General features: G+C 32.6%; 1 protein-coding gene across 7 annotated transcripts in view; it reads left to right on the top strand.

Moving 5' to 3' along the window:
- The window catches only part of PCLO (piccolo presynaptic cytomatrix protein), a 412,268-nt gene extending 397,457 nt beyond the window's left edge, over nucleotides 1-14,811 (top strand). For all 7 annotated transcript variants that reach the window (XM_074379337.1, XM_074379336.1, XM_074379334.1 and 4 more), the window contains 3 exons: nucleotides 7,048-7,182; nucleotides 7,773-7,918; nucleotides 10,068-14,811. In XM_074379337.1, the coding sequence (XP_074235438.1) occupies nucleotides 7,048-7,182; nucleotides 7,773-7,918; nucleotides 10,068-10,208 (422 nt within the window). In that variant the 3' untranslated portion in view covers nucleotides 10,209-14,811. The remainder of the gene's footprint in view (nucleotides 1-7,047; nucleotides 7,183-7,772; nucleotides 7,919-10,067) is intronic.
- Nucleotides 14,812-14,969: the final 158 nt, after the last annotated feature.

The following is a 14,969-nucleotide window of genomic DNA, read 5'->3' as shown; positions in this document are numbered from 1 at the left end:
TAATTTAATGACAAAATATATTAAGGAAAGAACAAATGAATGAGTTAATTTCAATAAATGTTTTAGCCATTTTAGTTTATTTAAAATTTTCACTAAGTTTAAGAGGCAAAATTTAAAATATTGAGGTTGAACATATATTTTAATACTTTTTTTTTTTTTTTGAGATAGAACCTCACTCTGTCACCCAGGCTGGAGTGCAGTGGCACAGTCCCAGCTCACTATAACCTCTGCATCCCAGATTCAAGTGATTCTCGTACCTTAGCCTCCCAAGGAGCTGGGATTACAGGCGGGTACCACCATGCCCGGCTGATTTTTGTATTTTTAGTAGAGAGAGGTTTTTGCCATGTTGGCCAGGCTAATCTCGAACTCTTGGCCTCAAGTGATCCATTCACCTGTGCCTCCCAAAGTTCTGGGATTATAGGCATTTAGCCACCATGCCCAGCCTAATATTATATTTTAATTTTAAATTTTATCAATTGAGTTTCTATTTAAAAATATAAGTAAATCAGTTATCTTTACCACTATTTTATTAGTTGCCTGGATTTCATCTTCAGATCCTTCTTCTCTCCCTCTCTCTTCCTCCCTTCCTTCCCTCCCTCTTTTCCTTTCTTTCCTTCTTTTTTCTTTGTTTCACTCAATCATTGCCATATCATCTGCTTATATATTTCAGAACGACTTTCTTTTATACATCAATATATCTTTCAGAGAGCTTATTTCTTTTTCTCCCGAATCCTTTTAAGAATGATTTCTATATTCTCGAAGTATAATATTCGATGGAATCTATCAATGTATCAACTCATCAATATTTCCAGGAATATCAGATGTTCTTTTGGTCCACAGATTTAGTCTTCCGTTATTTTGGAAAAATATTTTGATATTTTTAAATAGATGTTATTTTCTATTTTGTTGAATTTACTTTTTCTAAGAAACCATTATTTACTGTATCATAGTTTTCTGCTCCATACCTCAATCCTTGTTCTCTACCTTTATTCTCTATATTCTTCTCTATATTACTTAATCCTTTCTTTCCTCTATGTCAATAATCTTAATTTCTATCTTATTTTACTTTGTTCCATGCTGTTTCTACTTCATTAATACTTTTTAAATGAGATTATTGGATCTCTTTAGAGATCTCTTTAGATCCAGCATCTCCATTTTCACCAAATATATTATTTTGTCATCTCACTTTCAACCACGACTTTTCAACCATGTCTTCTACATCCTCCATCCATCCTTTCCTCTTCTCCTTCTCTTTGTTCTTAAGTTGTAGATTTGTGCCACATTAAAGGATATCTTCTCTAGAGTAGGATTAATTTTTATTCTTTTAGCAACCAAAGACACATAAATTTCAGGACACCAGGAGACCTGAAGGCTAATCAAAGCATTTTCTACTGCCATTTCACTCTATAATCCAAACCAAATTACAAAACATATCACATGTCCTCTGTGTGTGATGGGTTTTTGTTTTTTTGCTTTTGGGTTTTTTGGTTTGTTTGTTTTGGTTCAAAGGTTCAAGCAAGTCTGGAGCTGCTGCCTATCCCGCAAACATGGAGGTTTTTTGTCTCCATCCATGCGCCCTGCTTCAAAAGACAAAAGCATTCCGAACCTATAAAAGGTCAGATACAAGAGACAGCAAAGACACACAATTAATGCAACCACCCCCTTTGAGACAACCTCAGTAAGCACATCCTTTTTTCTTTTAGTAGCAAAGAGCAAGCTGGTTCAATCTTTGAACAGAGAGAAACTTATTTTTTTAAAAAAAATTACAAGTATCACACTGTGAAGCCTGTGAAGTTGAACTTCCAAGAAAAAAGCAAGCAATGTGATGACCTGAGAACTTTAATTAGCAAGTTTTTATTTAATTCCACCTTTCTCCCCAGGTGAAAAAGTGAAAAACAACAACAAATTTCACATATGTGGTGTGTTGAGGTTTTAGACCTATAACAGAAGACTAGGACCTATGAAAGTGAATTTCTCCCATGTAAAATTTGTCCTGCTATTCTATTTCATTATGATCATTAGTGTGATCAGTTCTATTCACAACTACTATTGACTGCAAATATCAGGAGAGAATTTTCCTTGGCTCCCTCTGTTCCATGTTAGAATCTTGCTTTTCCTTCCGTCCCAGGTATGGTTTGAGAGATTGAGGAGTAGCTATCTACTTTTCTATGGCTTTAGAGGAAAGAGTGAGAAGTGCCTTATAGATAGGTTTGCCACCCTAACTAGGTTTTTTTGCTCCCTCTTTTGATATTTGATTAAATGTTTTCTATCAGCATTCACTCCACCAAGCTGAGGTGCGTGCTATTCCTATGAAAAGATATTCTAAGCTTGACATATTTCTCCTACTTTTACTTGGAGCTCCAGTAATGGGGAGGCATGGCTGTTTTTCCTGATTCTTCTGAGACTCTTAAATCTTCATAGTGATAAGCCAAGACTGCCCCTCTCAAAGGTTTATTTTGATTTTTTCCTAGGGCTGCCTACTCTCATTGTTCATCTACTTCCCTATGATGGGGGATTTAGTAGTAATTCTCAGGGTTTTATCAATTCATTTCTCTTTTCCTGGGAAGATTTTGTGATATCTGTTGTACTCAAGAATGCTGCTAACTTCTACCTTACCAGAAACTGCCTTTTAATTCCTAGACATCAATTCTTTGTGTTTTCTGGCCAGAGACTGAGCCTATTTCTGGCTTTGTTGGTACTGATTAACACATTCCTATATTTTACATTCCCCCCACCCCCGCCCCTGCCCAACTTCTCTAGATATTGAAGAAGGCAGATCCTAAGATCTGTCTCATTTTCTCATTTTTATTTTAGAGATTCTTTATTTTCCTGTAGAGGTCCTTTTAAAAGAGAGAAATTTTAATTGGCTTGTTAATGATTATTTAAAATGGTTAAGTAACCAGAACTGAATTCACCCTTGCAAATTCAAAGAAACATATAAGGTGAGATTTATAGTTTCCCATCTGACAAGAATGTATAAACAAAATGGGAACCAATTAGTATTAGGGTATATTCATGACACCAGACGTTTTATACCAAATCATTGAGAGGAGAGTAGTGTTGCAATTGAGAGATCACATGTCATTTCTAAATAGTAATGTTAAGAGGTCACATGACATTCGCTAAATTCAGTATTGGATTTTTATTTTGTTGATGGGTTTTTTTCAAAGTACCAGAATTTTGATTTGATTTATTAGTTTAATCTACTTTTTTTCTGTTCTCTATTAATTTTAGTGGGTGTCTTTATTATTTCCTTCCTTGTACTTTTGTGTTACTTTGTTGTTCCTTTCTAGACTTTGGGTTGGAATTTAAACCAATTATATTTTTTAATGATAGCAGATAGAAGAATATGTATATTTTCTAATAATTACTTGAAATAATATAGGAGTTTAAAGCTATTGATTTTCATCTGATCATTGCTTTAGCTCATACATTCTGATATATAGTGTTTTATTGTCATTATTTTTCAGAACTTCTTTATTTTTTCATAGTATTTTTCCATTCACCCAAAAGTTGGTTAGTTGAAAGCCACTGAGTGTATTATCAGGTAATGTTAATGATTGCTTCATTTTATAGAACTCACTAATGTCTTCTTTGTAACTCAATATATGATCAATTTTTGAATACGTTTCATAGATGATTGAGAAAATGGTATATTCGTTATTATCAGGGTATAGTGTTTGACATATATCTGTGAGATCTACTTTATCAATTATAGTGTCTCAACATTTTGTCTAGTTTTTTAGTTCACTTGACTTGTCTTATATTATTATCATCTTTACTCCTCCTTAAATCCTCTACATCCTTATATATTACTTTGTAGTTTCAACTTTACATCAGTGGTACATGGATATTGATAATTGTTATGTCTTCATTATGATTTATGAATTTCTAGTTTCATACAGCATCTTTCTTTGTCTTGTTTGCTACATTTTGGCCTGAATTCTGTTTTATCTGATAATGAGATCTCAACCTCTGCACTTTTATTGATTCTGTGTGCCTGACATACTTATCAATCTCTGTATTTTTCACAATTTGGAACAAAACTAGATTTTTGTTGTGTTTCTTGTACATAGTATAGAACTAGGCTTTGCTTTATGAGCTACTCTGAGAAAAAATTAAAATATGCTAGCTAAAACCTACTCATGTTTATTGATATAATAGATATATTTGATCTCAACTCTGCATTTTATAATTATTATATATATTATGCCATATTATGATATTTCTCCTCTGGGTTAAGGAGAAATATTGGCCTCTGGGTTTTTTAATTTTCTTTTGGAATTAAGAAAGCTTTGTATAATTGTTCTAAAAATTTTCTTCTTCTTTATAGTTTTTATAATGCCCTAATTCCTGTTCCTTTTACATGACCATTTACTACCTGGTTTGTTAGTTTTAAATGGTATCATTTGTTATCTATTACCTATATAAAAATCAATAATTTCATTCTGCTTTCTCTTTCTTTCTTCTTCATTCATTAATTTTTAGTTTTACACTTTATACTTTTTCAAAAATATAACATTTCATGCTATTCTTCCACCAACCTATGAACTGCTCAACCTTAGTTCTACAATTAGTTATATTGAATAATGACCATCGATCCTTTTGCTGAAGTTTCTCTAGTTGTCTCTTTGATGTGATGAAATGTATCTTATATATTTCTCAGCAAGTCAATTTTTGTAAAGTTTTCTCTAAGTTCTTTCATGCATCAAATAAACTTGATACTTGAAAGACAGTTTAGCTGGATATAAAACCTTTGACTTAGAGTTTCTTGAAAGTTAACATCTCTCTACTGTGAACTAATTACCTCTAATCATTGACTTACAAATTATGATTTAACTTTATCTAGAAGATTTGTGTTTTAGTTTATAGAACATATAGAAGATAATTTTGTCAATTTTTGGACCACAGTAATAGTTTTTTGACAAAGGAAGAGAGCAAGGAGAGAGATATTAATAGATAATTTTCCATTTCAGGATATATCTGGACTTACAAAATTTAAGTTAATTTACAAACAGTTGCTTGATCCAGAAAAGAATACATCTATCAATTATATCCCAAAAATATGACAAAATTAAATCAAAATGATCAAATAACTATAGCCTAATATTTTGACAACTTTACTCATAGTATTTTATTATTTCATTTTCTTTCAAAAATTCCTCAACTATACTCTATAACAGTGGTTCTCAAAATGTGGTTCACAGACCTCCATGATTCCCCAAGACTGTTTAAATCCATAAAGTCAAAATTATTTTCAAAATACACTGAAATTATTTACCTTTTTCACTGAGTTGGCATTTATGTTGGCAGGGCAAAGTAACAGTAGATAAAAGTGCTAGGAACTTATTTTCAATCAAGGCAGACGCAAGAAACTATGCTAGTAGACACTTTTCTTATTTACTAACATGTGCTTACTAAGAAAAAAAAATGCCAGTTTCACTTAAGGGTATCCTCCGTGAATCAGTTCAGTGCATGCCTTTGTCATATTTGTGTGATTAAACGGGAAATATTCTTAAAGCACTTCTGCCACATACCAAAATGTAATGGTTGACTTAAGGAGTCTGAGGCTGCAGTAAGCCGTGATTGGGCTACTATACTTCATCTTGAGTGACAGATTGAGACGTTTTCTCTAAAAAGAAAGAAAGAGGTGAAGTGTAGTGTGGCTCATGCCTATAATCCCAGCACTATGAAAGGACAAGGCAGGAGGATTGCTTAAGGCCAGAGATTGAGACCAGCCTAGGCAACATAGTAAGACTCCATCTCTACAGAAGGAAGGAAGAAGAAAGAAAGAAAGGAAAGAGAGAAAGAAAGAGAGTGCAGCTGTCCTCTATTAAGCCATGCACAAATGAAATTTAAAAATATATAAAACAGTACATCTGTTTTTGTTTGTTTTGGAAAACAGTTACCTTCATTAAAACGTTTTCATTAAAGCAGTTATTGTCATTGAATTTAATTAACAAATATTTTAAAATATCTACTTTTGAATTTTAATTTAAAAATCTGAAATTTTATATTTCTAATATTGGTAGTTATCCACATAAACAGAGTTTCTTTGAAGACCCTCAATTTTCTTGAGTGTAAAGAATCCTGAGATCAAATTGTTTGAGAATAAATTACCTACACCATGTTTAAAGACCTTCAATGGATTCCTATAGTTCTAAAGGGAAAAACCTAATTGTTAACATGGCTTCAATTTACAATACGTTACAACCACAAGGGCATTTATTTTTCATATTATATTTCCTTTTGAGAACTCACTGTTCCTTCTCTCTGGAATGTCCTTATTCATCCTTCTTACCTAATTAACTCTCATCCTTCTGTTTTCAGCTTAAGTAACACCTCCCTAGGCATCTGCTCCTCTGTTTTATCCTCCATTGAAACCATGCTTTTATATTTCAAAACCTTTTCTCTTTTTATAATTATATATTTATTGATAAATATATGTGATTAATGTTTTTCTTCCCAATACATTAAAAAAACATGAAATCAATAAGCATGCATGTTTTGGCTTATCATTATATTCACTCTTCCTAGCAGAGGGCTTAGCACAGAGTAGAATGGAAAATAAAATATTTATTAGAGAATGAATAAGTGGATTAGTACATGAATTGATATAGTCATATCTATTGATAGAGACATATCTATATTAATTGATACAGTCATATCTATTACTGCTTTTGCCCTAAAAATCTATAGTTGAATAACATTTAGCTACATGCATTTCTCCATACCTCCCTTGTTACTAAGCTATCATTACATTTAACATGCTTTGGTAAAAGCATCTGTGTATTTGTCAGTCTACCCATAAGATTGTTCACTCTTTATGGGCATTAACAGCTTGGACTATATTTTATTCATCTTTGAATAAATGAATCTGTGATAAATTTTGTGTATTTTATTCATTTGTGAATGAATACAACAGATGAATAAAATATGGTCATAAGATATTTAGCACTTGATAAACAGTAAATGAATGAATTATTGAACTAAATATTTCATATATGGCATTACATGCTTCTTTATATTTTTATTAAATTCTCCCAGCTAAAACTCAGGTAATGGGAGAAATCAAGATTGCATTGAAGAAGGAAATGAAGACAGATGGTGAACAACTAATAGTTGAAATTCTCCAATGCAGAAATATTACATACAAATTTAAGTCTCCTGATCATCTACCAGGTATCTAATTTTATTATACTCATCAATTTAAATATAACTAGAGTTTATTAGGGATGTGTCTTAAATGTTCCAGAAAATGTTAACTAAAATTAGAACTGTACACCAAACAGGTCAGAAAAAAAGAACTGATTAACATATGCAACAAGCTGTTTTCTTTCAGCTTTTAGCTAGATATTTTAACACACAAATTACAGTGTTTATTAGACAACAGGAAAACAAATTTAAATTATTAACAAAATAGATAGATCAGCTAGGTATGGTAGCTCCTGTCTATAGTCTCCACTATGTAGAAGACTGAAGCAGAAAGATCACCTGAGCCCAGGAGTTTGAGGTTAAGTGAGTTATCTGGCTACTGCATTCCAGTCTGGTGACAGAGTAAGACCCTGTCTCAAAAAAAAAAAAGAAAGAAAGAAAGAAAGAAAAAGAAAATAGACATATCTTGTAAAATTTTATGTTGTCTCAAACAAATTGTATACAAATCTGTTGGCTTTGTGTAAAATGTAGAAAGAACTTTCAGTATACAGTTAAAATTCCTTCAGTAGAAATGTATATGATTGATGGAATTTAATGGGCTGAATTCTTATTTTCAGACTTATATGTGAAAATATATGTGATGAATATTTCTACCCAAAAAAAGGTGATCAAGAAAAAAACAAGAGTATGCAGACATGATCGAGAGCCTTCATTCAATGAAACTTTTCGATTCAGTCTAAGTCCTGCAGGACATTCTCTTCAGGTAACTCTGTATTATGTAAAACCTCATTCATATTGTATTTATTTTTATTCAATTATTCAATATTTACATGCTGATCATATACTATATGACATTTGATAAGTTAATTAATTTTTAGCGGTATCTCCCCAGGAGTCTTTTAAAATTCCATATCTCATTCACCCTATCTTATCAGCTCCTAAGCCTTCTGTACTCCGTCTGCAGTTTATTTTACATACATTTCTCTTACGTCCATGTTCACTGCCACTAAACCTCTTTGGGCCCCCTCTTCATTATTCAAATCATTTCATCTGTTTACCTGGCTAACTTGCTATTTATGTCTTAGCCCTCTAGTTCATGTCATCACAGTACTTGCCAGAGTTATCTTTTAAAACCCTAGTTAGTTTACATTATTCTTGTTAGTTTACATTAAAGCTCTTCAATTACTCACCATTATCTTGAATCATTCAGATTCCTCCAAAGTGAGTTTTAATTGTATTGACTTAATCTCAGCTCCTCCGATACTTTTCCACTCGATACTCCAGTCACAACAGACTCTTTTCAAGTCATGTTAAGCCTCCAATCCTTTGCTCCTATTTTTCCTCCCCTTCAAAGCTCCTTTTTCCAACTCTCTTCATCTATCACAATACTCCATGTCTTTCATCCCCTGACTGATGACCCTGGGCATAATTCATCACACCTTATTCACAAAACATTTTGCTTCTATTATTAGGCTATCACCTCCCAGTCTGTCTTGTGACAATTTCTGTACTTACCTGTCACTGCTTCTAAGCTATCAGTTTCTCTAGGGCAAGGCCTAATATTCATTGCCTACAGCAGGCATCCCCAAACTTTTTACGCAGGGGGACAGTTCACTGTCCCTCAGACCATTGGAGGGCCGCTACATACTGTGCTCCTCTCACTGACCACCAATGAAAGAGGAGCCCCTTCCTGAAGTGCGTCGGGGGGCGGGGGGGGGGGGGGGGGCGGATAAATGGCCTCAGGGGGCCGCTTGCGGCCCGTGGGCCGTAGTTTGGGGACGCCTGGCCTACAGCCTAGCACAATGCTTTGCACGTACTATGTCTTCAGTAGAGAGACAAGGAATGAAAGTAGAAATGGGGGAAAGAGAAAAGGGAAAAAAATATAGGAAGAGACCATGGTACAGAAAATTCAAGGTGTGAATTAGAAACAAAGACAAAAGATATTACAAAGCAAAAATGTATTGACAAGATTAACTGATATTAGACTGGAAAGGAATAAAAAAATAAAATGACACTCTGAAGTCTGTGTCAACAAATGTATTATTTCACAGAGATTATGTAGTCAGGGGATTTGGAGTAGAGAAAGATCAAGAGTTTGTCTGAAATGAATTTCGTAAGAAGGCAGAGATTCAAGTGAAAATATACAATGTCATTTGAAATCCCCAAACCAGACACTAGAAGAGATATTCATATCTGGAAGTACAAATTTTGAAGTCAGATACAAAAAAAGTTAAGTTTTAGCCAGGAATAAGGGTAAATTATATAACCGAAGGAGATTCTGAAGAGAAAAAGATAATAAAATTATCAAGGATTAATGCTTAGCTCCACTGAATGCTCTCTACCTTTCCTTCAACTCATTTCTGAAAGGAAAAACAAAATTATCTAGTTTGAAATCCTGTGTGATAAGTTTTGCATATGACTTCGGAAAACGGTTTGGAAGTACATACTGTAGTAAAATCACCAGAAAATTTAACACTAAATAAAAATCATGCTTTGTGAACTTCTATTTATTTATTCAGAATTCAGTTAATCTTGTATTTGATTTAGCTTTTTGTAAACTAGTAAAAAATTATTTGACAAAGTTATTTTGTGAAACTCTCCATCAGTTTAAGCATAAACTTAGCTAGACTTAGCTGGTTACACATTTTACCTAATATTCTCACATTCTTCAGAATGTGTCTTTTCCTTTGCAGAATAATACAAATGTTGATGGGAATTAATTTATATTACATGCAAATCTTTTGAGAACATCTTGACTGTTAGTTTTCCTACAAGTATTCCTGCTACTTCTACTCACCATCACCCTCTTTTGTGCTATTTCTTTGATGATTAAATGTCCTTTAAAAAGGTTGAAAACTATACACACATATGTGTATAAATTAAATATATTTACTTTTGACTATTTTTTCTAGATTTTACTTTTCTCCAATGGAGGAAAGTTTATGAAAAAGACCTTGATTGGTGAAGCCTGTATCTGGCTTGACAAAGTGGATCTCAGAAAAAGAATAGTCAACTGGCACAAACTTTTGGTCAGTCCTACTCAAACACATTGAAGAAACTTGTCTTCTCAGGGTATAGAAACTGCTCTAAATAGCCTCACATCAAGACTATATAGTTGGATACAATTGTACTAAGCTAAGTTTTGAGAGGCATCATAAGAGTGGGAACGACTGGCAAAATCATAGTTAACACCTTGTACATTTATTGTTGTGGACCATACAAAGACATTCAGTTGAAAATATTCACATATTGAAAACAAAAAGGAATGGAGTTCTGAGACCTTGGATTTCCCATAGCTGTGAAAAGAAACTGTGAAAGAAATTTTGATTACTTAAGGCAGAAATCTCTGAGCAGAGTTGAGCTATAGCTTAAGACAGAGGCTCAAAGATTAATGTGGTTTCCAGTGCAGCGCAAAGGTAATTCTTTATGCAAAGAAGCCTTGGTCGAAAGGAAAGAACTGATGTAACAAATCTGTTTCCAAAACTTCAAAAATCTTCCTTCATCATCTTCTATTAAGACAACTGGCTGCTTTCAGATTCTGACATAAGACACACCTACAGTATGTGTTCAGGACCGGAAGTGAGGTGGCTGTGTTCTTAGGGAAAATGGAATAGAAGATGTAGAAATCGTGGCTTTTAGGTCACATTTTTCCGGTTTTCTCTGGGTATAAATGTTACAAGGGTATACAACACTGACTTTGAATCCATGTGGTAAAAACGCATTTGTTTCAGTATAATTTGAAATAATGTAGAGTGAAGATAATACTAGGTAGAAATAAAATTGAATTTATCTAGAAATAAAACTATGACTGGCTAATGAAGAAGAATGTTGCCCCATACAGTATTGGAATTTTGATTGAAACCATCAAAATCTTCATAATTTGCCATTAACCCCAGGCATCTTCAATCTATGTACCAAAGGACCTAAAGTAAACTGATATGTTCTAGGAAGCATGATAACGTATTCTTTGTGAAACTGCAAATAAATGTATTATCCTGCGCATTTCTTTTCTCTTGAGATGCATTGACAGAGAAAGAAAATTCTTTCTCTGGCAAACGAACCGTATTAATCTTGTGACATTGGTTAATTTAAATGGGTATCATTTCCTCATTTCATAATATTTTACCCTTTTTTTCTTAATGAGTTAATTCGTTTACTGACTGTATCATGAAAACCTGACACCAAACTCCAGTTCTCTCCAGTGCTCTATTTTCTTACTTTATTGAAAATATCACAGTGATCGAGTTCATCAATGTTGAGAAAATACATGATAAGTCAACATTTGCCTGAGGTTAAAATATACTTTGAACTATTTTAATAATAATGAATAAAACAACTAATGTCCAAGTCTTAAAATGAAGCACCCTCTTCTCTATCAGCATTATTCATTAAGAAAGTAATGTGAAGTTGTGGAAAACACTCTCAGCAGGGAGTAAAAGCTTGGCTTCTGGTCTTAGTTCTGCCACTGACTATGTCACCGTGCACATGTCACTTAAACTCACTTTACCCCAGTTTTCTCATCTGTAGGATAAAAATAATTATATATTCTTAACCTTCCAAATGAGATGTTGGGATGATAAGTCAATGATCTATGAAAGATGAAAGCACATTTCCAAATATAGTTTTATACACAGAAGTAAGGAATAATTATTACATAGCTTTTTAATTCTCAAATTTTATATGTGAAAAATGTCGTCTAAAGCAATGACATGGATTGACATGGACAAAAGCAGTAAATTAGCTACAAAGCTTATTTTTTATTTAAAATATAAACTTAACCTGAAAAAAGGTGAAAAATTACATGAAAATGATTTGCAAATTTTGTTATCCTAAATTAAATGAATAATATTGGTCTCACCCTATTCTTATATTCTACCCAAAATAAGTCAAATTGCTTCTCAGAGCATTCTGAGCTTAAAACCTGTTGCTTTATTCAAGGGTGAAGTGTTAATGGGATTAGAGAAAACCATCTCTAGATATTGGTTGGATATTGAATTTTCTCATTTTAAAGGAAAATGCTTTAAATCTGAGAGAAATGTAAAGCAATAAAAATAACAGAATTTCTAATATATCCCAGACCACATATATACGTCACATATATATATGTAACTTCATATATTTATATATAACTCCAGAATACAATTCCCTCTTCCCCAAACTGAGAAAGATAACCATAACTTTTCTTTCCTCTATTTTTTCATCCCCCTCCACTGAAAATGCAATGTCATTTACCATTGACATTGCTCTAAAATGATCATGGGAGAGAAGAATCATGAAAGATATTATATTGCTAAGATTTTATTTTTAGAGACCATTAGATCTGCCGATGGTTGCCATGGTATTTCCAGCAGAAGCTAGCACTTGAAGAAGCCTATAATCATCACTCATAATTGGGGAAGAAAAGGTCCAAGAAGATCTCCTTCTGACATAAAAAGGTTCTGATATTTGCCCTTAAAAGAAAACCCTGACTCATCTCTGATCCTCTTTTGCAGCCACTCATATCCAGAGGTGTGCATGAGAGTTTGTATGACCAGTTAGCTTTCTTCATTCCAGTTGCAATTTTTTTTAGAATAATATAAATGGAGGGATCACCAAAACAAAGATTATCTCTTTGGTAGGTATTTAACCTGAAAGAGTAGGAGTCCCTCCATTATAGAAGTCCCTCCGTTCCAAGGAACTAGTGATGGGGCTAGGTCAATCAGCAGAGTTGACAACAGGGCTTCTTTTTGTGCACCAGCATTCCCCTTCAGAGAGCATAAGATCCTGCCAGTGTGCCAAGTTTGCAGCTGACCAAACTTCTAGATTGTACTGGAATTACTCTATGCAACACTCACTGATTCCTATATGAATGCATTTCTTCTGAATGATGTTGACTTCCCTTCTTAAAACAAAACTGTTTCTTTTTTATTGCAAATAGGGCTCTTGGTGTTTTTTACTTTTTTGTACATATCACAGTACATGGTTTTCCATTCTTTCATTTATTTCATTTTATTGGAATTAACTTTTTTTTATTCTAATACTGACAGAGTTTGTAATCTCTATAGAATACGCGATTAGTCCAGTTATAACATTTTTACCTTGAAGAGCATCTCAGTTTTTCCCACAGTTTCATTGAGTCATCAGAGACTGATGTTGCTTTTTAATTTAAAATTTGGTCCTAAAGAAACTTTCAGCTGTGGAAACAAAAGCACAGAGTGAATTTTTACAAAAGACGGGGAATATAGAATAATCATTACAGACACAAATAACCCTAGTAGCAGGAAGTTGGTGTTTTCCCTGTTTTTTCTCAAGATTAAGGAGATTTTTGGTGACTCTGAACTTTTTATTTATATTTCAGTTTAAAAGAACAATACCAAGACTAAGGGGCATCAATTGTCTTTACTCCTTAATATTGCCCATATTTTAATAAATTACACTAATTAAATGCATATTTTCAGCATACCAGTGGAATTAATTTTGTGGATCACACACATTTAAATAGTCATATTGTGGGAATATTATAGCTGGTAACCAGCTGATATTGATTCTTATTATAGGAATGACTGTAATGATAGTGGTGGTAGCAGTAGTGATATTAGCAGTGATGGTGATGTGAAATAAAATAAAATTATATTATATTGTGCCCAATTTATTAGAAATTATTTGATCAATGCTTCATTTCCTTAAAATATCATAAAGATGTTTATAGTATTTTTTTACTTTATTTAAATCATAACTAACAATATTTTTAAAAACTTATTTTCATTGCTACAATGTCAAATATTCCAAAATCAGCCAACTACAGCTATATATGTGTTTATAACTATATGTGTGACAGAAGTGATCTTCCTTCCCTCTTTTTGAGCTTGAAATGAAAGTGAAAGAAAGCTCAATGAATAATTATGAGCTATTTATTTAATAATCACTTGCCTTGGGTGTAATACAATAATGAATGAGTGAAACAAATATTCTCATTAAATATGAAACAATGATGTTTTCTGTATGTTTCATGTTCTATTATTAAAGGTATCCATAAAACCGAAATCATTTAATCAAATTCTTTATCTGATAGGTAGATTGAGATCATTTTCTTAATTCATCACCTTGTACATAAGTATACATTTAGTAAAGTAGACAAAGTTAAAATATTAATTTCATTTGGCATTCAGCATGTGAATATGATTACTGTTTGATTGTGTCTGTATATTTGTTCAGTGATGTGCTCAGGTGCTCCCACTACTGATTAATGTGTGTGCTAATAACCTAACAACACATATGAGGTTTAAGAAAAAATTTTCTTGTCTGAAAAAATAAAAACCTTAATAAAACTGATTTTGAAATAAAAACTAAAGTACTTGAAGATATGTCTTGTTTCTGACTATATGTTGCATGCCATGTTGGTGATTTGCTAATGTGTTCTTTTTTGTTTTACCCAAATCCCTTTGGAAAATCTAATGAACAAATGCAAATTCTTGGACTAAGGATTGTATAAATTGACCTGAAAATACATGAGAATTGTATTTAAAAAATGCTTGTAAATCTGTCTTGAGTTTTACTCTATGTAAAAATACGTCTTGGTTTTGTGATTGTATACAAGATGTATCTTGATAACTTATGTAAATTGTGCCGTATAAAGGCTGTTGCCTCAGCCTTACTAATAAATATTGAAAATATCAATTTTGATTTCTTCTGTTTATCAACTTGATAAATTAATACTTAATATAAAATAAAACTTTTCAGAACATCTTCTCTGAAAATTGTATCATAAATATAATCACTCATCCAGTTTTAAAATTGTATTTTAAATGTAGCAGAGATACAGAAAATAGAATTAA

This window comes from Saimiri boliviensis, chromosome 10, assembly GCF_048565385.1.
Source record: "Saimiri boliviensis isolate mSaiBol1 chromosome 10, mSaiBol1.pri, whole genome shotgun sequence".
NCBI classification, from domain to species: Eukaryota; Metazoa; Chordata; class Mammalia; order Primates; family Cebidae; genus Saimiri; species Saimiri boliviensis.
Note: the sequence above shows the minus strand (reverse complement) of the source record. Positions and strands in the feature narration are given on the sequence as shown.